The sequence below is a fragment of the Cupressus sempervirens genome, chromosome 2 (assembly GCF_028749045.1).
Source record: "Cupressus sempervirens isolate cs-2001-9-10 chromosome 2, ASM2874904v1, whole genome shotgun sequence".
NCBI classification, from domain to species: domain Eukaryota; kingdom Viridiplantae; phylum Streptophyta; class Pinopsida; order Cupressales; family Cupressaceae; genus Cupressus; species Cupressus sempervirens.
This window is the reverse complement of record NC_143119.1, coordinates 395,516,901-395,544,668: the sequence shown is the minus strand read 5'-3', so window position 1 is coordinate 395,544,668 and position 27,768 is coordinate 395,516,901. Positions and strand designations below refer to the sequence as shown.

At 36.3% G+C, this 27,768-nt stretch overlaps 1 protein-coding gene across 3 annotated transcripts in view; it reads left to right on the top strand.

Moving 5' to 3' along the window:
* LOC149572804 (putative serine/threonine-protein kinase At1g54610) overlaps positions 1 to 27,768 on the top strand; it is an 83,150-nt gene that overhangs the window by 38,527 nt on the left and 16,855 nt on the right. For all 3 annotated transcript variants that reach the window (XM_089813877.1, XM_089813876.1, XM_089813875.1), the window contains exon 3: positions 8,535 to 8,852. In XM_089813877.1, coding sequence (XP_089670003.1) covers positions 8,535 to 8,852 — 318 coding nt within the window. The remainder of the gene's footprint in view (positions 1 to 8,534; positions 8,853 to 27,768) is intronic.

The following is a 27,768-nucleotide window of genomic DNA, read 5'->3' as shown; positions in this document are numbered from 1 at the left end:
CCCCCAACACCTCATATCCATTTCATGATTCTTCCCAAAACTTTCCCTTTACCACCTCTTGTTTGCCAAGTCAGATAGTCTACAATACCCTGCTTTAGAACTAAAAAAATTCCAAAAATGCCGATCCTAGAGGGGGATTTATAGCTGTGAGAATTCTATCATTTTTTTTTATAGGTAAAAGGTAATAAGGCCCAAAGTTATAAATAAATTCGATATCCAAGTTTAGGGACAGATAATTATCTTTAATTAAAGCTTAACTACTTTAATCGTTTGATGCCAACTTTTTCACTTCTATACTTGTAGTACTACTTTTTTGATATCCTTATTGAAGTATCTGTCAAAATAAAATAACCTAAGATCAAGTTGTTAGAAACGTGATTAATACATTATCAAATAAAAGTCAGCATTTTCTAATCCATTGTACAATCAAAATATGCTTTAGAAAATTATTTTGATTATATATATATATATATATATATATATAAATAATTTTAGAACATTTTATATTTAATCTTTATTAGATTTTATCCATAATAAACTTTTATCCTTCTACAATTATTACTATCTAAACACAATTGTCTATCTAATGGTTAACATATCAATTTTATCTTATTAATATCTCTTCTCCATTTGCTCCTTTATTAGCAAGGTTATTTGCTTCTTTATTACCTTCTCTATAAATATGTTTGATGGTTCTTTCTTCTAAATTATCAACTATATCTAAGGCATACTCATGTTTAGAATTTAGAATCTAATCAGGCATCTACCTTTTTCTTATAGCATTAAAAATAATTTGTGAATCTCCCTCTATAATTAGTTTCTTAATTCCGATATCTTGACTAAGTCTTAAGCCTTCTATCAGGACTTCTAATTCAGAGAGATTGTTAGACATCTATTCTAAAAGTTTGGCATGTTTAATTAGACATAGTCCCTTATTTGAATAAATTGTACATCCTAGGCCTATTGATCTTATAATATTGGAGGTGGTGCCCATTTACATTCTTTCCTAGCAATCTTATTTGTTATAGTATAAATCGTTGGAGGATTTATTAGATTAAACCATTTTTTCCAAATTTTTGCATCCCAATCTGAAAAGGATCCTTCCTCGTTTTATGAATTTATGGGATTATTATTTTCTACTTCACCTATGCATACCTGTAATTTATTAAAGAAGGATGTAAGATCCAACTTTGTATTACAAAAAAATCTTTTGCTCCTTTCTTTCCATATTTCCCATAGAAGAATAGATGGGAATATTTTCATAGATTATTGTAAACATTAGAACTACCATATTTCGGCTAAGTGCTTAAAAAGTTTATAAGATTTATAGGAAATGCAAAACTTCAGTTTAATTTTGTACATAACTATACCCAACATTCTTTAGCAAATGAACATTCAGAAAACAGGTGTTCAGCAGTTTCAAATTCATCTTGATGCTCCTTCAAAACCCATTTTAGTAAACCTATTTGCTGTTAGAATTCTACTTTGAAGAGCTGCCCAAAGAAAGATACCTTCTTTTGGAAGACATACCAGATCCCAACTTAAATTTAGAGGAATATCAATTTTATTCCATTGTTTCAAGTTTATTATCTTTTCATACCCTAATTTAACTTTATACTTTTCATCTTTTGATGCTCCCCAAATTAGTTTATCTTCCCTTTCTTTATGATTGGTTTGTCTTTTATTTAAGAATTGACTAAATATGTGTTTCTCCTAATTTGATAGAGGGGTTTCATCTAAAGATTTCCATTGCCATTCTCCATATTGATTATTGTTTATTTTAATTTTGTAATCACTCACGTACTTACCCCATAGATTTTTTAGGATAAGTTTTATTTTCAAAGGTAGATTTGCACTATTTGGAGAAGGAAGCCCATCCCACAAGTCCTCTCAAAATAAAGCTTTTTGTCTTAAAATAATATCCCAAGTTAGGTTTTTAGCTATTAAAGGATGACAACTTAACATAAAGTTCCAAATTCTTGATCCTTTTGGCGGATTTATTCTTCTAAACAGAGATAAAAGATTGCTGCTATTTAAATATTTATGATATAAAATTTTGGCCCATTTACTATTATGTTCTTTGAATCATTGTCCGTTGAATCTCAGTATTTTTATTTCAAAATTCTGATCCATAATTATTCAGATTGTGTGTACATGTTCCATACCAGTTTAGCCTTAAGTGCTTCATCGAGGAGATTCCAATCTCTCAATCCTAATTCACCACCATGCTTATTGTTGCAAATCTTGTTCCGGGACAGTAAAGGTAATTTTTCCTATCCATTTGCTCCATTCCAGAAGAATTTTCGAATTTTCTTCTCTATCTATTTGATGACTTTCTTGAGTAGCTTAAGGTACATCATGGAGTAAACTGGTATTGCTGAGATGACTGACTTCAACATGAGGATCCTGCTAGCCGAAGACAACCATCTACTCTTCCATCCATCCATTTTCTCAAAATAATCATCCACTAAGCTTTTCCATAAGTTCGTTCTACTCAAACCCCCAAAGAGTGGGATGCCTAAGTACTTACAGGGAGGTGAACATCATGGAATAAATTGGTATTAATGAGATGATTGACTTCAACATTAGGTTCCTGCAGCTGAAGGCAACCATCTACTCTTCCAACTGTCCATATTGTCAAAACAATTGTCCACTAAGCTTTGCCATAAGTTGGTTCTACTCAAACCCCCAAAGAGTGGACTGCCTAAGTACTTACACGGAAGTGAGCCAGACCTTATGACCAAAATAGTACTTAGTTCTCTTTTCTTCACTGCTTAGGTATTAAAGAAGAATATAGCCTATTTACCCCAATTAATCCTTTGCCTTGAAGCTTGACTGTACCTATCAAGAGTTTGGCTCACAATTCTGGCCTCTCTCATTGAAGATACACTAAAGAGAAGAGTGTCATCTGCAAATTATAAGTGCGTAACTACCTCAATACTAAGTGTGACTTTAATCCCTTTCCAACTCCCCATTTTTCTTTTCCTATAAATAAGTCTATCTAAAGCCTCTGCCAAAATTATGAATAAGAAGGGAGAGATTGGGCCCCCTTGTCTAATGCCTTTAGTTCCTTCAAAAGAATTCTGGACTGCCATTAATCAATATTGAAAATCATGGTATACTTATGCATGAGTGCACCTAATTTATCCACCATTCATCAAAGCCCAGTTTCTGCTAAACCTCTAGTAGAAACATCCTGTTGACTTCATCATACACCCTTTTTATGTCCCAACTTTACCAACATTCTATCTGTGCGTCCTTTTCAGACATAATGAATTGCTTCATGAGCGATAATGACACCCTCATAAATGGAGCGATTTGGAGCAAACCCACTCTGCTCTGGAGAGATTACTTTGTTTAAAACTAACATTAACCTGTTGGCAATGACCTTAGGAATGACTTTATAAATCACATTACATAGGGTATTGGCCTATAGTCCTCAAAGGTTTGCAGGTTCTTCTTCTTTGGGATGAGAGTGATAAAAGTATTGTTAAGGTCTTTCAGAACGAAACCGCCCATTTGAGATTCTTCGATTATCTCCCAAATGTCATGTGCAAAGATGTCTCGTTACTTTTGAAGAAAGCATGCAAGAAAACCATCCGGTCCTGGTGCCTTGACCCCTTCCATACTCAAGAGAGCTAGTTTAACTTCCTCCATTGTTACTGGATTTAACAACATTCTGTTTTGATCCTTAGACAGGTGAGCATGTTTTCCAGTACAGCTTTACTACCCCCATTATGAATCAAGTCTTGTCTAAAAGCTTCTGTAAAGAATCTTACACGTTGCATAGCCTTCTTCTCTGGAAGGACATTTCTAGCATTGTCTTTGATTGTATAAATGCAGTTGACAACTCGTCTTGCTTTCATTGAGTTATGAAAAAATTTCGTATGTTCCTCTAGATTTTTGCCTCCAAAAGATCTCCTCTCTCTGTAATGTCTTAGAGTATTCTTCATTCAGCAGCAATTCCTTTTGAAAATCAACGTTGTCCATTCCATCCAAAATAACTTTTTCATTCAATGTTTTAAGCTCCTACTCAATTCTTAGTTTCTTTACAAAAATATTCTTGAATACTACTCTATTCCAACTTTTTAACTGTACTTTAAGTGCTGTGATTTTTTAAAGAAAACAAATGCTTTGTTACCTTCGCAACTTGGTGCTGTAGCCCACCAATCACTTACCAGGTCTCTGAATCCATCAACCCGCAACCACATTTTTTCAAATGTAAAAGGACATCTCTCAGGGGTTAAACCTTCCTAAATTTGCAGACTGATTAGATAATGATCAGAACCTGTGATAGAACTTCTACACTTTATTGCCAATGTTTCATTGCCCGGTTCACTGCAGTCATATATCTGTCAAGTTTCTCTTCTATGTTTAGAAACCCTGCCTTCTGTTTGTCCATGTAAGTTTCGCTGACGAAAAAGCAAGTTCAAACAAACCATTATTCATGACAAAATTACTGAAGTTTCTTTGTTTTGCACTTTTCCAGGCCATGCACTCTTTTTTGTTTGCTGGTATAAGAATAGAATTGAAGTCTCCACTATTTAAAAAAAGTTAAATCTTTCTGTTTGCAAAATATCTGACTACTTATTCCAGAGCTCTACCAAGCCCATTCTTGAAATAGGTCCACACGCATTTATCAGATCAAAACCATCATTACATTTTTTTGACTGAATGCGTACCCATATCTGGGGTCATTTAATTAATGTCTATGACCTCAGGGTTCCGTAGCAGTCCAATTCCCTCAGATGCTCCCTGAGCCTCCACAAGAGAACATTTCCAGCTCCCAAATTGCTTATTAAACACCCCAATCTCATTACCACTTAGTTTTGATTCCTGTAGCTTTATAATCTCCTGATGTGTTTGATCAAGACATCTCTTGATCAAATGAATTTTGTCATGGGCATTGCAGCCCCTGACATTCCACGAAAGGACTTTAATTTCTTCCTGGAAAAGTGGGGTACCCTTTTCCCAACCTCAATTTGGTTTGACCTGTTGCACACCCTGCTAATTCAAACTGGGTTGTGATTAATATTCTTCCTCTCTTCTTTTCTTCACCCACTTTACTTTTTCATTTCTTTGATATGGATTGTGCAATAGATCTTTTCCAAATGATTCCGACTGCAACAGCCACTCCCATATATTCTTAACTACCCAGTCCTCATCTGTGGTGTATTCTGTCTTATAACTATTGCTTTTGCCTTCTCTGCTCCATCCTCAAATTCATTTTCTAAGTTTCTTTCTTTTGACATTGGAATGGCCTTAAAAATAATCATTTCTTCAGTTTCACATTCCTGTCTTCCTTTTTCTTGCTGCAGTGTCTCAGAGATGGTTACAACCAGTTGTATTTCTTCCATAATCTTAAGCACTTCATGGCTCTGGTTATGATCTGTTACGTTTTCTGTGTCCTAGCCTAATTTTTTTTTACTCTGAGGTGAGACAACACTAGTGTCACTGATATCTTAGGAGTGTGGAAGGCAAAAATTCCACTCTCTTGTGTCCCAAACGAGTCTTGAACTTCCATATCCTTTTCTAAAAAATAGTCATTCTCTGATCCGGTTGGGCAAAGCCGTTATGGGTGAGGTCCCTGCCAGGGTCTTGTGTTGCAATTCATCCTCATCTTTGCTTCCACACTGAAACATCTCGCTTTGTGGTAATTTGTTGGCAATGTCAATGCCATTCATGTTCCATTCCTCTTATAAGTCATCTACAATACTTAAGCGCTCATTTTCCTTCCCTCCCCTCCCCTGGGTTCTCTGTTTGTGAAGTCCATTGTTTGGAGGATATCTTGATCTTCTCTCTAGGCCTCCCCTTTACCATCCATCATGTATGGTTCATTCCCCATTATCCATTCTTTATCGTTATTACAGTTACAAATAACTAGATAAAAACTAGTTGGCAGCATTTTTATCACAAATGTTCTTCTCCAATGTGTGTCACACAAATCCCCAATTTTTTAAAAGCTGGCCATGGTCCACTCCACTTCAGAAAAAGACCCTTATCCCTTAACACATTCATTGAGACGTTCCAATCATTATTTTCAATCGAGATCTTAAGTTGTAATGGGCACCCTGGAAATGCCCAAGAACTGAACCAATAATTACACCCAATCTGTCTGTAGCTGGAAATGTGCCCAAGCTGCCTGTTAATGAAGTTGATAGCAATGTATTCCAAAGGCCAAACTCCAAGGGAATGATGTCTAGAATGTCAGAAGAGAGGATAGATGTCCTCCAATGCCAAGAACAGATTAGTAACTCACACATCGATGTTCTTCTCATATTCCACCATGCCTAACAATACCTACAAGCTCTCCTTTTATTCCTACTTCATAGGGTCAACCACTTTACACAAGCAATGTGGGATAAATAAATTTAAAATAAAAGATTAAGTATCACACAACTGGACAACTACTAAAGTGGAGACATTACATAAGTGCCGTTGAATGGATAACATTTGGGCTTACCTCATATGGCTGACCGACAAGACTTCGCATTTTCGGCCTCCAAATCTTCTTCTCCAAGATTTTTCAGATTATGGGTTTTTGCGGTTTCATATTTGCATACTCCCACCTGTTTTTCTGTTTACCTTCTATAGTGCCATTTGCTTGCCATTGAGCTTCCGAGTTCAGTTTTTCTGAGCTCTGCCATTTTCTGAATAACCAACCTTTGTTGTCCGCATTCCTGTTGGGTTTTCTAGAAGCTTCCATACAGAACTGAAAATGTCTGTTAAATGGCCATTGTCTAGTAGTATTTCCTCTGTAGCTCCTGCCATTATGCCTGTAGAAACCACACCACAAACCTCTCTCTCGCTCCACCATTTTCTCCGCTTTTTTTTTCAAAATACGTTTATTTTACTACTAGTTTAAAACACCTTTTACTTCAATTGTAATAATCTTTTAAGCTGTCCTAAGAATTAGCAATCATTTTTCCAAACTCAAATAATTTTAATAATCACTTTAATTTGAAAAAACAGACACGACAAATTTGTATTTGTCCGTATTTGAAATGTTAAATGAATGAAATTAACATCTTGCAAGATGACAATATTGACATTTAAGATTATTTTTAAATGTGTACATACTGTTTTTTCTCTTTTTAGCATGGGTTATTTCTACATAGAGACACAAATGTACACGTGTAGGTAAACTGTAAAGGAAATGGTTGCTTTTTATATTAGAGCCAAGCTAAACTTCAATTTGGCATATGAGACCCTACTGTGGGATCTCTTTCATTGTTTGTACCTTATACATTATTCTTATTTTTAACCTGTAGGCTAGTGACCATGATCTAGCTTGGAAACAAACCAGACCTCACCAAGTAATTAAGGGATGATATTACATTTGATAAAAAATGTGAATAGCCATGTACATCACCTTTAGTCAAAAATGGTTTCTTGTCATCATCTGGCATGAAGTTTGTCCATTGAGATTTACAGTTCTTTAGTAAGGGAATGGTGGAGAGGGAAGGATAACTGGAAGTTTCCTCATTTGAATTGTAAAGGCCTTGCTTGGATGTTCCAGAAAGAAACTTTGCTTAGAGAGACTGCTTGGAGTGGAGTTTTTAATGTATCAGCATTACTTAAAGTAGGAAGAGTTCACATTAAGAGTCGATAGGTGCCTTCAATTGTGTATTGGTTAGTTTCAATTGGTTCAGCCTCCAACTCCCCAAGGTAGTGTACAGGTAGTATACCGTAAACCCTTTTTCAAACTAGCTTCTTTCTTCACTTAAGAAAATACAGAACATGCTAAGAGGAACTCTCTTCAATTCTTCTACTATCTATCAAATTGACTGCTTTTGTTATGCAAGAAAATATCAGTATTGTTTCAATACTTCTCGCCTTTCGGTAAGGTTTCTTTGAGCTCCTTGAAGCCAACAAACAAGATAATTTTAACACCCTTTATGGGTTCAAAAAATTTGCAATAAGAACAAAATCAGCAAAAATGGTCACAACATGATTTAAAGGCTAAAAAAAACTATCATGCTACATATGAGAACTTCAAATCTTTTCATTACGGGAAGTTAGGTTGCCCTAATCAAAATGTGTTGTTTTATGAGATCTGTCTATGTATTTTCCAAAACAAGAGCCTCTAATGAGAGGTTGCCATTATTTTGCACAATCTATAAACGTTCCTTGTATGATCTACATCCTTAGCTTCTGCTGCACTTATTTGAAGGAAAAGATCGAGAATATACAAGTAAAAGGTATGTGCATTATTTAGTTTGAATTATACATGTATGGCATATCTATTTATATTAATGTGTAGACACTAGCAAAGTTAGAGAGTTAAGTGTGTCAATATTTCGTTTCATCATAATCATAGTTAAGAGCCAAGTGTGTCAAGTTATTTCCATGTATTTCAAACATTTAACATCTATTTTAAGGTACATATATCAATACTGTTGTTCTCATAACTTAATGTGCACGGTGCAGCTACTTCAAGGTTTACCATATATTAACTGAAGCATTGGTCTTTGGAGCTTATTGCTTGCTCTTCAATCTCATTTTGTGATGAGTTTGATATTGATATGTTTCAGGTAAAATGTTACATGCTCCAGTTGCTCTCAGGACTTGAGCACTGTCACAGCCGAGGTATCTTGCATCGTGATATTAAAGGTTCCAATCTACTTCTTGACAATAGTGGTGTCTTAAAGATTGCCGATTTTGGATTGGCAACATTTTACAATCCTGATCAAAAGCAGCTCATGACTAGCCGAGTTGTTACCCTTTGGTATCGGCCTCCAGAGCTTCTGTTAGGGGCTACAGAATATGATGCAACTGTTGATCTTTGGAGTGCAGGTTGCATCTTGGCAGAACTGTTGGCAGGCAAACCAATAATGCCTGGACGCACAGAGGTATTATAGCTGTTTCAGAAATGATTTTTTTTGAATGATCATGTTGGATTCTTTATAAACCGTATGAATATAATATGATATGATATGTGAATCATAAACAAAGGGCGGTTATGAAACTTTGGCAAATTAATTAAATAAAAAATTTGCAGATAGTAATAGTAAACACTAAAATTTTAAGTACTTTGAGTACTAAATAAAATCTGACAAATGAAAGTACAAATTGGAGATTTCATTATTTCGAAAATATTATAAATATGATTCAATGAGTAGCATGTTATCAAAACAATTTTAGAATGCTAAAATTTAGCGAGGGGGGCCCTCTAATCATCCCAAATTTCTACTCATAAATAGAAGTACTGGACTCCTCATTGTCAAGATCTGCCAAAACAATACCGACCCAGCCTTGCATCCTCATCAATCTGTGTTGGCTCCTTTGGTTCTACATTCCTTTGTGCTGCTGGATTCTGTTAGTACACTAGTTTCAGCCTAAAAATAAATAAAAAAGAACAATGAATATTGAATTTAAAAGAAAAAACTCAACAATAGAAGGGGTGTGGGGAAAATGTAACTATAAATGAAATAGATGAAAGAAAAATTCCTTCTCTCAAATCAAAATATTCTACCAGTTTATTGAAAAAGTTGAATATTCATTGACTACTTTGTAGGACTATTTTCTTAGTTGATTCTACATTGTATAGAAAATTAGCTAGAAACGTATGATATCTAATGCCTGCCAGTTCAGATTTGCCCTTTGTAGTTATTATTGTGATGTGTAGTTTTGTGTAGGTTTATGCAGGTGCCCAAGGAAAGACATTGGGAAGTTGTTACAAGAGTGCTTAGGTATGTCAAAAGTACCACTTAGATGGGCATTATCTTCTCTAGGTTGATTTATACTGTCGAGGGAATGTTTATTGAAGGAATTTGTTTATTGGATATGTATATGCCTTAGGTTTCAAAGGTTAGTACATGGGTATGCAATATGTAATTACTAGCTACTATATCCTCATCACTAAGTTGAATATTGAGGATTGATTAGTATAGCACAAAGAATCCTTGCATATGATAGTCCTTGGAGGAGCTTTTCTGTACACAAAAATCACCATGCATCGTGTATATGAATGATCATAGAGAAATCTTATTAATCAAATTTAGTTGAGAGGAAACAAACTAAGCACACTGGAGTACATTTACACTTCATAGAGAGTTACATTACGAAGGATTGTTGCAACTTGCATTCATACAAAGACATCTTCACAAAGGTGCTACTTGATATCAAGTGTTTGTAGTTGCATTAGGTAATTGAGTTTTTTGGATATGACATTGTGGGAAATAGAGTGACTCTAATGCTCCTTGGGGATGCAACCCTTTCGCCCTTTTACCACATCCTTTATAGGGATATTTGTTGTCGGTAAATATTGTGTAGCCGACAAGATGTATGTCGTTGGTAAATATTGTGTAGTCGACGGGTTGATGTCGTCGGTAATTATCATGTAGCCGACGGACCCCTTCGAGAAGGTTCTTCGGAAAGTATATATACACCCTTCGAGATCATTGTAATGATCATCATAAGCATAATGTAATGTCTTTGGCATATGCGCATAATAAAAGGAGTACTGTTGTTACATACTGTTTCATTGTCTGTATGCATTAATTCATTCACCCCATAAGGTAAACATTTGGTGCCATTGCCCAATGGACCTAAAACGAAGGTAGAGGAATGAAGACTAATGCTGAATCAGCTGAACAAAAATAAGAATAAGTTGAAGGAAAAAGATGAAATACACACAGTATAAGAGAATTTAATTTTAGCACAATAGGCCGAACGCAGATGAAGGTGACGGACACTGAAGGACTAAGGAATTGCTGAAAGGGACTTGATAGCGGTCGGATTTGGTGGAAAAAGCAAGGGAGGAATTTCTTAACCTGCATACGCCAAGGGAAGAGAATCCAGACGGAAGGAGATTAACTTGCATGGCTCAGAGTGCCGAGGGAGCACGAGTGTGGAGTGAACTCTTCATCTGAGATACACTTTCGGAACGGACAGCTTCGCTTGACGAAAACTCTTCTGCACCAAATAACACGACTATCGGAAATAAAACGACTGCGCAGAACAGCGCAGGTGTGCAGAACAACGTGGCTGTACAGAACAACCCGAGCATGCAGAACAACTCGGGTACACAAGAAGTACCTCCAACTCGAATAGTAATGGTTGGACCAAAGGAAAAATTGCCAAAGTTTGATGGTGATGGAATGGCTAATCCAATTAGACACTGTAAGACATGCGAGACAATTTGGACGTCGAATGGTGTAACCGATACAAACAAATGGGTTCGATAATTTTCGGCAACCCTAAGGGGTGTTGCAATCGATTGGTTTGCCGATACGGATCCCCAAAAATTAACTAATTGGGTGGAAGTTAAAAAGGAATTTATCATCGAATTTCAATTGTTGCGCAATGACAATGAGATCATAGCAAAGATATGCAACACAAAGCAAGGGAAAAATGAAACAGTTCAAGTATATGCCAGAAAATTAAAAGACTTAATAAACAAGACGGAAAGTAAGCTGGCAGATGGGCTACAAAAGAGATGGTTCATTGAAGGACTCGAAGTTATGGAAGAAAATGAAGATTGTGCCACCATCGTCATACACTGAAGCATACAATCGGGCAATGAACTTAGAAAGTGAGCAAAAAACAAAAAAGAAGAGTAGCTCATCCGATTCAGATGACGATGTGTCTTCGAAAGAAGAGAGCAGCGATGACGAAAATGGTAGCAAGAAGGTCCAAGCTCTCCAGAAGGATGTGATCCGAATGATGAAAGAATTTAAGAACATGTAGAAAGAGACGAAGGGAAATGACCTATGGTGCATGGAATGTAAGACAAAAGGTCACACGAAGGGATCCTGTCCAAAGAACCAATTTTGCGAGATTTGCCAGATCATGGGACATTCCACAAAAGATTGCCCCTTCAAGATGAAAACAAGAGAACTTCAACAAGTGCTCTTGACCCAGGGGGCTTCCGCGTCAGGAGGGAGCGGAAACACTAGTAATGAGGGTGCCACATAAGGAGGATACATAAATAATAGATGAGGGCAAAACAACAACAATGCCAACAATAATACTGGGAGCCGCAACCGAATACAATACAATGCGAATGGTTGCTTGATGGTTCAATGCCGAGCATGCAATTTGTGGGGCCACTTTGCTCGAGACTGTACAATGGAAAATGCACCAAAGTTGTTATGCAGATGGTGCGGTCGTGGAGATCATGAAGATGCCAAGTGCCCGAAATCAGGAGTAAATTTGATCACCATTGGGATGGACGAAGAGGAGGTTCTGGCAATCACATGAAAGCAAGCAAAATTGTACTTCGACCTAAGGGAGGAAAATAAGAGTTAGAGGAAACACGGGCGGAAATTGAGAAGGCGACGCAGGTAGAGAAAGCACACTTGAAGGACACTGCTGGTACCTCAACAAGGAACTGTGTGGAACAAAACATTGTACAATAGATATTACAAACTGAAGTACTAGTCAAAATAAATGATCTGTTGCTCACAATGCCTCAACTCCGATCGACACTCACAAACATCGCTCCAGTTGCTAAATTATCAGGAGAACAAGGGAGAAGGAAAGTGGAGCACGTGTAGAGGACCCGATGTTACTAGCGCTCACGTTCGGACGACATTCGGTGGTCGTCGAGATGGAATTCTGGGAACTATTTTGACAGACACAATTGTGGATGGAGGGTCCGGTGTGAATGTGTTACTGGAGGATACTTGGAAGAGGTTGGGACAACCAACGTTGTGGCCACCTACATTCCAGTTGCTAACAGCGGACTAACACGACATTAAACCTCTCGGTGTCTTGATGGCATAACCAATGACGATTGGAACACAACCTTTCCTACTCGACTTCGTCATCATCCCGCTGAAAAGGAGAGGATACGATGCCATTCTGGGCCGAGGATGGCTCATACAAGCAAAGGTGAAGCATGATTGGAAGAAGAATACCCTATCCATGGACCGCAAAGGCAGAAGATTCATAATTGATTTGCACACACAAATGGTAGGCGAGGAGGCAGCGTCGTTGGATTTTGAAGACGAAGGTGGAGGGGATGACGAGGGGAAGAAGAGAATGGAACTTGATGAAGAGGGAGTATTGAGATTGGAAGGAGAGTCGAAAGAGGATGACCTAGATTCGGTGAACGGACTATTTCACTAGTAGATGGAGGTTTCTGAACTCTTCCTGAGCTGCAACATCTTGGGCGTTGAAGAAGAAAAAGGAAGAAACGAGTTCCCAAAGGAGTATAGTGAACTAAAGGAGGGAGAAGTGCAGGTGGATGAAACATCGGCCCATACGTTCAGTGAAGATAAGCCGATAAAATATGAAGAGGCTACAGTACAAACCATGAACCTATGAAATGATATTGAACCAAAAAACATATTGGTAGGAAATAACTGGAATCCAAAATTAAAAATTGCTGCATTTAAAATAGTAGTACGACCTTTTAGGAGAGCAAAGCAAGTACATCGTACCGACAATCGTCAAAAGGAATTTTGCCTGTATAGGCACGTGTGGGGGAGAGTAGAAGGGAGTACGATCGCCATAGAAAAGGCCGTATGGCCTATCAGGAGCATAAGCAAGAAAGGAAGGCAGTAGAGAAAAACAAAACTTTGTACGAACTAGGAAGGACACTGTACAGCCAGACAAAAGACGGCAGGAAATCATAGGTGATCCACCGTATAGCCAGACAAGAGAAGATATTGTACATGACACACTGTATGGCTCAAGAGGGTAATAAGTATCATTGTACAGGTAATAACCAGTTAGTGAATTGGACTGTACGGACTCAAGGAGAACCTTGGAGAGCATCGTACAACCCATGCAAAGTACCGTACGGCCAAATAGAGAGCCGTACGACCACTAGAAGCATAAGAAAAGGTACAGCCAAGACAGAGAGCAGTGAACACTGGGAAGATACCGTACGGTTGTATGAGCAAATTGGAAGGGATAAAGTATGGAAAGCAAGAAAACGATCAATAGGAGATCACTGGATGTAGCAACATCGTATGGATTGTACGACAACAAAGGCAAGGGGGTTATTGAATCGTTAGACAACCGTACGGACATGATCACATGGCTTAAGGAAAAAAGATAATACTGTACACCCATCCAGTGTGTACGGCTAGATTAGAGGAAGAAGCCTATAATAGCCTCGTACGACTGTATGACCTAAGCTATTGAACAAGCAAAGTTGGATCGTACACCCAGGAGTGAAAGAAGTGGTTGGACGACCCTTGTAGGATCAGTGGGAGAATAAGCATTATCGTACGATTAGTTAGAGGGTTGCAAAAGGCAGAGGTGACTGATAGAAGGGGATAGGAAGTGTTCAAAAACAAAAAAAAGACGACAGATTGAAACAGTTCAGAATGAGTAATGTATGGTGCTAAACGGAAGGGAAAGATAGAAATAGGTAGCAAAACATAAGCAGTTGCCAAAAAGAGTGTCGAATCGAAAGAAAATGACAAAAATGGTGTGTTCCATGGACTTTTGTGTGAGTTTGAGAGTGCTAATTTGGTCTTGGCGGTGGGGTAGACCCAGTTGGGGGCAATGCCCCCTAGACCCCCAGTAAGTGCAGTTATCAGTTATGGGAAGTGTGACTAGTTGATGAGACCTAGAGTTGTTGTAGGCATAGAGTGTCTGTGTACTAAAGGTAGAGAGAACACTAGAGCAAGCCTTTCAAGAGGGGTGATATGCTTTGAGGCACTTGGAGTAGGTGTTGGGCATGAAGTTGTCTTGGTGGATGTATAGAGAGCTTGGGAGGAGTTGATCATCCAGTTGAAGGCAGTGCATCGACACTTGGCTCAGGGTACCTAGGAGTTGTGGCTATCAAGGTCAGCTTGATTAAGGGGACATTATTGTTTTAGCAGAGGCTATAGATGCAACATGGTTTGGAGACCAAGTTGGTGCAGGCACGGGACGAATGTGAAAGTGGTGTGATAGAAAAAGATTTATCTTGTTGTAGTTAGTCAATTAATGTATACTGTTTTGTTAATCTCTCACAGATATTTTGTAATTGTCATCTGGAGACGACTTTTTCTTTTGGGGGGGATGATGTTGTCGGTAAATATTGTGTAGCCGACAGGATGTATGTCGTTGGTAAATATTGTGTAGTCGACAAATTGATGTCGTCGATAATTGTCATGTAGCCGACGGACCCCATCGGGAAGGTTCTTCGGAAAGTATATATACACCCTTTGAGATCATTGTAATGATCATCATAAGCATAATGTAATGTCTTTGGCATATGTGAATAATATAAGGAGTACTGCTGTTACATGTTCTTGTATCATTGTCTATATGCATTAATTCATTTACCCCATACGGTAAACAATGTTTGGGGGTGTCGAGTAAACGTGCCTCTAATCCACCTTTTTGTTAAAATTTAGGAATTGTTCCAAGGATGCCAAACCATTTGCAAGGTATGTTAGGGGATGGCTAGCCTTTTCCAAGATGGTTAGGGGATGTCCAAACATCTCCATTTGTCTCCAAGGTGGCTGGTAATCACCTAACCTAGGGACATTTTAATTACCTTTAAAAAAAAGTTACAACCTTTCAATAGTTGTTTGATTTGTGACATGCCCATGTAGGATTGAAAAAACAATATGAAAATGGTGGTTTTCCATGAGGATCTATTTTGTTAAACCAAGTAATAGACCAATTGCAAATCTTTACATCTTCACAATCAAAGCCACTATCAACGACTACCTTCACAAATTGTTTATTATACAACAACTGCCATAGATAAAGTTAGCATGCTACAAACATTATACCTTTGAATACTAGTTAAGACACATCTTGGTAGGAAATGCCATTCCATAATGCAAAAATGTATTTGCATAAACAAGTCAAAGAACAATCCCATTTGTTAGTATTCCAAGTTCAAATTGGAACATAACCAGTTATCCTTTTACTTAACAATTCCTCTTTGTTAATGAGTTTGACAACATGCAGTCTCTAAGACTTAAGGAAAACTTTTGATAACAATTCTTTTACACTTGAATATACAAGTCAGGCATGTCTTTATTAACTCATTCTCATGTTTATATGTTAAAAATATCATAATTCCTATTCAATTGCCTGTGCTTACAAAGGTTTATTATTGTGTACATGGTTTATCAATGTTATGATACACATTTTTGAAATTACCTTCTATTTAATTTTTTTAAAACTAGCCATACCCTTATAAAAGCCCAAAAATATTGCCATACGGAAAGACGTCCGAATGTCCCTTGCCATTTCTATGTTGGAAACTTGAGGGAACATAGAAGGATCTCTTCTTCTAGGGAAAAGAATGTTTGGCTTCATCCTTGCACTCTAAGAATGTTTGAGTGGATATGCATCCCCCTTATAGGGCCTACACGGGTTACAAACTTAAATGTGATTTTACAAGACCAACCTTCTAGTGACAATATAAAGGGAACGACTAAATATAGGGATGCAAAATGATCCCTTCATCATAAATTGAATATTTTCTTTAGACAAAGTGATATCTAAGGGATTCTTACTCTCGCTTTCACTTTTCATCTGTTTGTGTCATAGATGTGCATGTATTGGATAATTTCTTATGCTAATCATGGAATATCTAATTAAGACTAAAAGATCAGTTTTGTTTAATTCTTTGTATAGGATGCAATCTTCAATGACTGACATAAGGACCGCTAGTCCACTTACTTTTCTGGCAGTCAAGTATTAAGCATTTTAAAGGTAGCAAGCTCTTTGCTTCACATGGAATGATGGCGGTGAAGAAATAAGTCTGAAAAAATGATGTTTTAAATGTTTTATACTTGTTGAGAATACATGTATCAAATAAGACATCACCTTCTTAATTATTATATTTCTGTTTCACCCTGTTGCACCTATGAAACCTGATGTGTTTATTTATTATTTTTGTTTGTCATCAAGTTAATTTTCATGTTGTTTTGAAACAAATTCAATTTGTATTCTTCCCAGCTAGCTTGCAAGGGTCTTTTGTGTGATGATTTTGCTCTTCAACTAACATATTTTGCAAAGTAATGGATGCTGCTGCTGCTGTTTGGTGTGATGCAATTGGGAGATCTTGAAGGTTGAAACAATGAAAGACATCAGTGATTGAGAAATAATAAATAATGTAATAGTGGCCAAGTATTGAAGGTTGCACTTCGGCTGTCATTTGCCTGGCTGAAATACTAGCAGTGCATGCTTGACGCAGCACAAACGCTTCAACATCACAAAACTTGAAATTGTCTAGCCTCTGGGGGTTCATCATAGGCTTGGTTTTGTTAGTGCAATTTTGTCTAGTGCTGGATAATGGCCATCATTAGTAAATTTGGCCTTACTTTTTCTCTGCCTAAAAATAGTGAGTAAAAATTGCCTCAAACTTTAAAAGTGGCAATAACAGTAAAAAACTCTGCCTTTCTCTACACATGGTCAACACAGTATAGAATTTTACTTGGCAAGAATGAGAAAAAGTTCCAGATCATGACAAAAGTAGTCAGGACACACATTTGAATGACAGCTCCCCCCTCCTCCCTTGCCCTACATCTCGGAGACGGGGACTTAGGGACTCTGTCCCCCTGTCCCTAACAGCACCGCCAGATTCCGCTACCTCCGCTGAGGATGGGGGATGTCCCGGTGTTGACAATTTGCTGATTCAACTATTTATTTTTAATGTTCGAAGTTCCAATTCAATGCAATGTTCAAGTATTTACTCTTTTTCATCTTTATTTATGTTGCAATACATCTTTTCATAACTAGCATGTTAAGTACCGTATGTATAGTATATACAACCCCCCTTATCCCCTGCCAACATCCCTTAACCATCCCCAGATTAAGGCCCCTCTGGCCCCCCATCCCAGAAACTTGTCCCGCTGTCTCCCTGTTCCCCAAGGCAGTGTAACTATGCAAATGTGTGCCTGATGTCATTGACAAGTGAATGATCCATAATGACACCTTCCTTCACTGTTTCAGATACTGTCAGAATGGCAAAAATGACATGTTTTCAGCTTTAATCGTGGCTTTTCAGTTTGTTAATCAGATAAAATAGTTAGGCTTCCAGAGTAAGAGTGTGGCATTTCATCATTTGAGGGGTTCATCTTCAGTTTTTTTCCATTTGTAAAAACTCGAATATAATTGATTTGAGTCATCAAGTTGGACAGTTGAGTCTGTTGGCAGGTTCACAGTGGACAGTGTTTCAGAGGATCCATCAGGTTTCAAAATGAGGAACTGCTTGAAAATATCAGATGGCATTCATGTGCCAAACTCCTTATATAGCAATTGCTATCTTGGTTGTTTTTAATTCTAGTTCTATATTTTTATCAAAGGGGAAGATCTTATCTTAAGGTCTCTTTAATTAATTGTTTTAAGTATTAGTTTAGGTTTATTTTTCTGTACCTTTTCTTCCTTTCAAACATTTTAGTTGTGCCTTGAGCTTTTTGTTTTAACTTTTAAAGATTGCTTTTTAGGGTTGATAAGGAATTGTTTTAAGTTGAAAGATTGGGTATTTGTAAATTGCAATTTAGTGTTTTGAGCATGACTAAAAAATTATGGTTGATGCTAACTCATGTTTGTAATTTCATAGATTAAAGTGAACAATGAATATGAATACTAATTGTCAAGCATTGCATTAATGACATTTTATTCATCTTAGTTGACGTTTTGCTTGCAAACTAGTTGTTTAGTCTTCACAATTGTTTGTTGTTGCAGTTGTTATTCCTTTTAGAATCTTGTTTGCAAGGCATTGCTGTCAACAGTTTGATTCTTCTACCCAAGGCAAAAACATGGATAGTTATTTCCATTTATACAAAGTCACACCCCCACCCTCACCTTAAGATAAGCTTTTAAAGAATACACGTATGTGTATGTTGTCCATAATTTGTAGTATAGGGTCAATTTTACCTAGGTTTAGGTTAGTATAGACCTTGGGGAGCTTCCCCTTCTAATATGTTGAGAGGTTTTACTTTACAGTTTTCTGTTTTTTGTTGTGTTGTGCATAATATATTAAAATACTAACCCTGCATTTGTTTATTCTTGTGACTTTATTCCCTATCAATGATTTCTTGGTGTTTCACAGATATTAATACATGAAAGATGTTCCTTTATAATATATATCACTATCCCATAGTTGAATAAACTACCTTGAATGGTAAGACATAGCTTTTGCGATGTTTCCTAACACTAGAGAGTTAAAATATCAAGAGATGCGGCAATAAGTCCAAAGTATTACTTAGCTTTGTTAATATTATACATCAATGCTACAATGATTTTGTTATCTTCATTTCCTATAGCTAGATATTGCAAATTGAAACTTTTTTACCTTTTTGTTGAATAATTAGTGAGGATTCTATTGGGTTCCTTTCCCAAGAAACGAGGTTAATACATAAAGCTGAATAAGGACAATCACAACAAGCCCTTGAAATAGGAGAATTAAGAATATAAAATGTAATGTTTGTTAATTTACTAGAGTTCCGATTGGAAACATAAGTCCAATACACATCTATTGGAAATTCCAAACCCTTATACTCCATTGACATATGAGGCCGCTTGTCACATTGATTATAGCACCTATTCAAAGGAATGGGAAGTTCTACGTGATCTATTAGTTGCTTACTTGTTGCCCCCAAAATATGTGCTAAATGGGACAAAGAAAATATGTGATCCACCATTAATGTTTTCATATTTAGCTTCTAGAACAACAAAGAAGGGATTTTTGGGGATAGCATTATATGTACTTGTGGGGGAGAAATATCATCCACTGAAGAGCCATCATTTATGACTTCTAAGAAGACAGATAAGAGAAGTTGCTTGTACGGATACAAGTGCATGCACAAGTACGAGTACTTGGTAAGTGGGTTTGGGTATGTGAGTGTATAACTATAAAACGTATATATATACAAAAAGTTTAATGAAGTATATCAAATTATAAACCTCGATCACTTGATAGTATGCCACTTCATCATTGATCAATGCCAAATGCCAAAGTGAGTATTAAATGCCAATTGATATTTCACAATTTCAATATTGCTAGTTCATAATTTCAATAATAGGTCATATGCCATATAATATATATCATATATGTCCAAGTTCATGATTCAAATGAAAATCATTGCAAATACAAAATTGACAATCTAATAATAATTGTCTTCTATCTTCATCAATCATCAACACGATCTAGATAAAAATCATCATCCAGTGCATTTGCTGCAATTTTAACATCATTTGAACCTAAAACAATACTACTCGCACTAGCTGCGTCATGTGTAGGTATCTCATTGCCATCGTCCATAGTGACTCTAGTAAGATCTCCAATAGTTCCATCCGAGTTGGTACACTTAGAGGCTACATACCAATGCTTCATTGACCCATCTTTGTATCGACATTCTCTATGTGATAAAAGACGCAAGTTAGAATGAACATAAACCAAGTTTTCTTCTTTTGCAGCCAATTGGTTACGCTTCACTTATTGGATAAATGATTATGTACTTCAATTCTGTTCAATGGAGCAACTTGCAGCTTGTTGAAATTGGAGAGAAAACCATCAAAAATAAAAAATTAAAATGTAAAATAAATTACTTTTTGAAGTACTAAATTCTACAACTCAAATAGTAAAAATAAACTTTGGATAGAATCTTGATTGCAAGAGGTTGAACATATAATCTTGACCATGAAGGTACGACCATGTATAAGAATCCATTTTGGATTGGTCACTAACGACACAAGGTGTTACATCCCAATTTTTGACCTAATTTCAATATAGCAATTGAGGTTCACATTAAGTCAGTTGGCAGTTTAATTTGTTATAATTTGGCAAAATGGTAAGATAGTTGTCATGATTTCAAGTGAAGATAACATGTTAGTTGATCGTTAATCACGACTTCATGGAATTGAGAAGTCAATTATGATTAAATAATTTATTATGATAATATAATTTAATTGCGGGGAATTTCCTTGCAGGAAACATGTCAAAGGGGTGGAAGCATTGTCAGAAAAGAATTAGGCAAGAGCATCACCATCACTGGACAGATGGGTAGAGGACCTAGCGACTTGGAACAGGATACATTTGTGAGACCCGCATGAGTTATTTAAACAAATAATTTAAATAAAATAATTGGGTTAAAAATATAAAACGTATCTTACAGGATTTTTGATATTCATCATATTATTTTAATAACTATTTATATGCATGCATTTAAAAATAAAAATGATTTTGGCACTATAATAATTTAATAATTTAATAAAGTGATGTTTACATGTACATATAAGATTATAATATAATAACATTTGAATTATAATATTCGCACTATAATCGTCCAACTCTTTTCTTTCTTTTTAATATTCTTGCTTTTAATCGATTAACACTTGGCTTGATTAATTGATTTTATATTTGGCAATTCGAATTGTCTTAATCTTTCCAACTTCTCTTCAACTCCTTTTTCTTTTCCCTCTTTATTTCTTTCTCTTATATTTTGTATTGTGATGCATTCGAATGACCTTCTTGATAACTGAAGGAAGTCGATGAGTCAAGGCCGGCCAATTAATATCATATCGTGGATCATTTTTGGGACAACCTTTCTATATACTGCATGATCTTTTCCTTACGTCGACGGTAGCTAAGCAAGCCGAATTAGACTCAGCTCAACCTGATATTCACAGCATACCATTTTCCTCCTCATCCTTTATTCCTCATCATCTGTCAACCAGATTAGAGCAAGGAAGCTGTGGTAGTTCATCTATTCCAGCCGTGGGAGAAAGGACTACTTTGCTACAGGTTATGCTAAGTTCACCTTGTTATTGCTTGTTCTGTCTCTTTCCTCTTTATTCAATGAGTACTCCAAGTATGAGTTTTGTTATTGATCTTCTATTCTTGTTAATGTTATATCTGCTATGGGACTAGAATATTGGGCTCAATGTATTTGAACATAAATTCCTTAGTTAGAGCCTTGCAAGAAGCCGATATCATGTCATTTGTTTAGTATCAAAAATCATGAGACTGTCTTAGTTATATGGAGGATGGAAAACCATATTGAAACCCATGAGATAAGGATCCTATCAGTAATATTACTTTTCTTTTCTCTTCATATACTTAGTAGAAGTATGAAAGATGGCATTATAATCAAGCACTGAGGAATTCACCGGCAAGAACGCCATCAATGGCGAAGAGGTGTAAATCAAGATAGAGCAGTTTGTGGCAAGTTTCAGCATTTAACATGATGATATCTAGTTTGATATCTTGTTGAATTTACAAATTGAACTTCTTTAATTCAGCCTTGTGCATGGCAAGAGAAGCCAAGAAAAACATAGCATGGATCCACAATCATTATGTCGAAGGATATTAGAACTAAACAATCAATTTCCGGAATCTTTAAAAGAACATAATCATGTAATCGTAGTTTGTGAAATGTCGGATGCATGTAATCCTCTTGTATAATTAACATAATCGGTTGTTATGAGAATTCCGAACACTTGGGACTCACCCGGTTGTGTAACCGAGGAAATGGGTGATGAGGTGAGAGAAAGGAATTTGCAATAACATGAAACAGTAATTAGTTATGACATACCAATGTTTATCATTTTAATATGAATTAATTAATAACTCATGCTTGATCCTGTTGTTGTAATCTCTTGCTGCCAAGTTGTATGGTGTGTTAAATACCAAGATGCCTAGTGGATGGCAAGATGACCCTTGGCTGCTCCGGGTAGAGAGGGCCTTTCTCGTTAGAGATTGTGTGGGGATAAAGTTGTGGTCCGAGGTTGGGTGGTTAAGCCCCTGGCGATGTTTCACCTCTTCCCAACATGGTAGAGGTACATCAAACAGAGATAAGCTATGCATTCAATTGCTTATCGAAAACAAGTAATATCACTTTTATGACTAATATGCAAGAAGGTAAAGATTAAATTAGTTACTTCATCATTTCACCTAGATGCAAGAGCTAGATTTATGGATTGTTTTTCATTTATATGAATATCAATTATGAACATATTTTTCTAATCTTGAGTTACTGCCATAGTTAAGTAATCAAAAGGAAAGGAATCTGAAGTCCTAATTGATTGAGTGATAACTGGAACCCTAAATGATACAGTGGTATTAGAAGCCCTAATTGAATCCATGGTATTGGAAGCCCTATTTGAATTTGTGGTATCGGAAGCCCTAATTGAATCAGTGGTTTTAGAAGCCCTAAGTGATATAATAGTATCAGAAGCTCTAAAAGATTTCAATGGTAATCGATGCCCTAATGATTACAGAGGTAAGTGATGCCCTAATTTTATATAGTGGTATTTAATGATAATCTTCATTTGATTTTGATTTAACAATATTCGATGGAAGTTGTTTTGTGAAATTGTTATAGAGGTATTTGTGGACTAACTTGGGTGGTTGCAGAAGCATCTCTAGTTTTGATTTCGACCTCAGTTTCCATGGTATGCGGATTTCAATTTCTGTAGTAATTTCATTTGATGGTGTTTCAGGTTTTTAGTTAAGAAATTTTGTTTAATTTTTTTTAACAGTCAATCTCTTTCATATGAATGAAATTGATTTGACTGTCTTCCTATGAAAATGAAAAAAATTATAACTATATGTTAGTTGTTAATTAAGACCTGGGAAATCGGGATGTTACACAAGGAGTATGATATGTACTTGAGATGAACATGCAAAATACTCTACTAATGCTTTCCACCACTTCTAGACTTGAGAAGAGTCTAACAAATGTCTTCTTGTACCCAGTAGCAACTTCAAAATATCGATATGGTGGAGTTCTCCTTATCAAACGAAGTACTTTTGAGCTATAGGACCTAGGAGATAGTGCATATGCAAGGAGGTGCAATGACGTGGTCATCTTGTTCCAACAATGATGAATGATTGATTCCATTGTTTTGAAAAAAAGGTTTCTTTGGGATCATTCTCTTTTTTTGCCATTATGGCTTTTATTTGCCTTACAATCATGTCAGTGCCATCGTAAACTTCTCTTAAACACGGTGCATTTGTATCAACAAACCTTAATATACCGATGATAGGCTCAATAAAATTAAAGACATATTTCACATGAACCCACCATTTGTCATCTAGGATTAATGATGAACTTTTGGGCCCTCATTGAATTTGATTGCTTCCAAACATCTCATTGTTTGCTAATAATAATTGTATCCAATGCCTCTTGCACCTTCAAAAGTCAGATGTAACACTCGTATGTGATTCAAATAGGGCCTCAACAACCTAAGATCTTGTTACTAACGCATTAAAAATATATGAAAAATACATCATAAATATTATTTACATATTGAACATAGCTTAAATAAATAAAATTTATCCTCAACAATTCCAACCTCGAGAAAGTTTGAAAATGTGTTGTGACATATGGTGGTTTTTCACACACATCTTGACCTCCTCACCCTCTTAGTATATTTCTTTCAACCACTCTTTGTGCTTCAATTGCTTGCATTGCAATGTTAAGATAGTGTATGGTGCATGTTGTCAAAAAATGTGATCATATCTTTGCTCAACCAAAGCACTTGTAGCCCTACAAATTTTTGCATTGTTTGTAATGACTTGGTTCACATTTTCATGACCCAACATCTCTATTGACTCCTCGCAATCAGTGACCCTCAAAAAGATTGCCCCTTAGTGGGACGCCGCAATAACATTTATTAATGGATGATTTTTGCAAGGTGTACTATTGATTTTTGAAACCAAAAGGTGTACTATTGATTGGTGACACCATTTCTTGCTAACATGATGATCTCGCCAATTTGAAAGGAAGGCCACTGGCATAGATGCAATGTGCAATTTTTGCTTCTACAGTATCTCTTGCTTCCTTATTAAATGCCTGGTCCAATGTACGTCTTTCGCGAGAAAGCATGGGAAATTTTCATCTTGTGCAATGTATTTGTGAGAAGGGATCTTGGAAGGCCGTTATTGAATCTTTAGGTAAAGTCATTTTTACTTTGTGTAAGGATGAGCTCTTAGTCTTGCTTGTTCAATCATATTATTAGCTTCTTGTTTTCTAAGGTGTCCCACTATTTGTTTGGTAGACAACCCCCTTCTAATCTGGCCCTTCACACATTCTAATCCCTTTCCCATAAGGGCCCAAAAAAGGAAGTTTCACTCAATGATACAAGTCTTAAAATTGACCTTTTAGTAGGGAAACCTGAAAATGCGTCTCCACCCCAAATAGCAGCATTATGGGAATGGAAACTGCATTGGGGCAGGGGGATGTTTAGGTAACATTTACAAGCCGTCCTCAATCAAGAGGAAAAAAGGAAGCGTCTCCGGTATGCGGGGAGGGCATTCAGTTTTGCCGCTGACTGTTGGGGACATATGAGATGTCCTCCAACTGTCTTGGGGAGAGCCGTCCCCTTAAAAACCTGATGTGATTCTGTAAAAACATACGTCCTACATGAAAAAATGTATTCACTAGTCTGTGATTAAATGAAGGCTTAACTTTGTGCTGGGGTGTTATACAAAATAATGTATTCACTAGCCTCTGATTACTTTTTTCTTAGTCACTGATGCAGCCTCCTGGATGCGGGGTGTGCTTGGAAGCACTGTGGATGCCGGCAGGATGCGTTTATTGAGTGTTAACTTCTGTTATATATATATATAGACAATTACTGCTGTCCAGAACTTAGCTACATACCAAATCACTCTCCAGAACTTTGTGACAGACTCAGTCGCTGCCCAGAATTCAGCTACAGACCTGGTATGGGCCTCAATCAGCTTGTACAATACCCTTAATGGAGTATTCAGATTTATATGGAACTGCTGTAGCAGCCCCTAACATAGACAGCTCCTTCTGTGGAAGTACGACCCTCCAGCAGGTATGTATACAGGAAAGGAAGCCTTTAAATGTGTAAAGTCCTACTCCAACCTTGGATGGCTCTCACAAATCTCCCAACATTGCCCAGATTGGTAATGGCCAGCTGATAGACAATTTGTAACAGCAGTTAGCACTCATTAAACGCCCTGCAGATAGGCAATTATATATATATATATATATATATATATATATATATATATATATATATATATATATATATATATATATATAATATTTAGCAATATAATATATATACACACATGTAATATATAGTCACAAACACACACATACATATATATAGAGATGCATCCATATGCATCCATATCCCTCCCTCAAAAAAAATCACGTTTCCTGCATCTGTTTCTGAATCTGCATCCGAATCGGTAACTTAGGACTTTTTTCAATATTTTGTTCGTTCTTGACATTCAATATACTCAATAACTGAAGTCCTCTTTTGATGCTTGATGTAGTATGATTAGTTTCCAATAGAAGGTATCACTCTTTTTTGAAAAAACTCATGGCAAATTCAGATGTTTTTTTGCTTCTTCTAAGCCTGCATCTATGAACTGAAAATAATGAATATAAAGGGCACAAATACTATGGTTGATAACGATTAGTTTGATTCCCATTAATGTCTAAATTTATAGAGAAAAACAGAAAACTTAGAAGATTTTGGGCAGCAGCATACTATTTTTGTTTTACTTTCGAGTCTTTTGAGACTTTTGACATTATATGATACATTGATACAATGTTAGATGATATGATACTTGCAGCCTTTGGGCGTTTTGATATCCATGGTTCATGTATCTTGGCAGTGTTTCTAGATTCAATGAATTATATCTAAAATGTGAATTCTCATTTGAAGTCTTGTATCAAGTTTCAACTCAATTGCTATAAATAATATGTGTCTAGGATAAATGATTTTAGATTTATCATATGAATATATTTGAAATTTCCCTATATATTTGATATTTTTCCTATATTTAACATAGACATCCATTCTGTCATCCCTGTCATCCTTAAAATGACAAAACAATTCTGTCCCGGAAACCCAGTTTCCTTGTCCCCTTGTCTCAGAAACTTGGGCAACATAGCTTTATATTAATACATTCATTACAGTTCCAATGATATCCCCCACCTCTTGGATGTTGTTCAGTCAATCATTTTGGTACGTCTCCGTAAAGGAGATTCATCAATTTTAAACTTTTGGTTTGCATCTATACACTCATTGAACTTGAACTAATGGCTTTTGCAATTTGATTTTGCTATTATAAGAAACTACATGATTTTAATTTAGAAAATAATAATACATGCAAGCATACAAGTTCAAAACTTAGATAAACAAATCATTTTAACAAACAATTAAACTTGTTCCTTTAAAAAAAAAAAATAAACCTTTAAATTTTTCCTTTAAAAAGAAATCATAAAAAAATAAACCTTTCAATTTTTTTATAATTTTTTTATTAAAAAAAACATCATTAGATGATTGGAAAATAGGGTTAAATGCTTAAATTTCCTCTGTGCAAGCTATTTGACACTCTGCGACTGAACCCGTCCAAAGAAAACCAGCTGCCCTTAAAAATGCCAAAATGAACAAGAGAGAGTAGAAAGGAAAAAGAAGTGTCAAAATTATTATGATTTAGTGCAAAATGGCTTCATATGGCTCGTTTTAGGGCTTCTTTAAAAATGTTATGTAGTAATTTTTTATTGCTGCTCGGCACCTTTTCACACTATGCCCCTAAGGTACCTTGTGGGTATGCCCTAGGCGCCCGAAGGGCACTGTGGGTACATGGATGCACACCTTGTGAACACCTGGGATACCCTTGGGGGTATCTGAACTCAGATGCACCCAGTATGGGTCTGGGGGTCCCTGCCAGTGTACCATGAAACTAAGAAAATATGGACTAAAGGAGTTCCATGAGGAGGTTTGAAATCTTAAGAAGACACTTCTCCAAGCTTTGAAGGAATACAAGCCTTTTTCAAGGCATCTACATCAAAATGATGGGAAAGAGCTTCTTTCTACCAAGAAGCTTGGATGACAGTTTTAGAGTTAAAGTTATAATAGTTT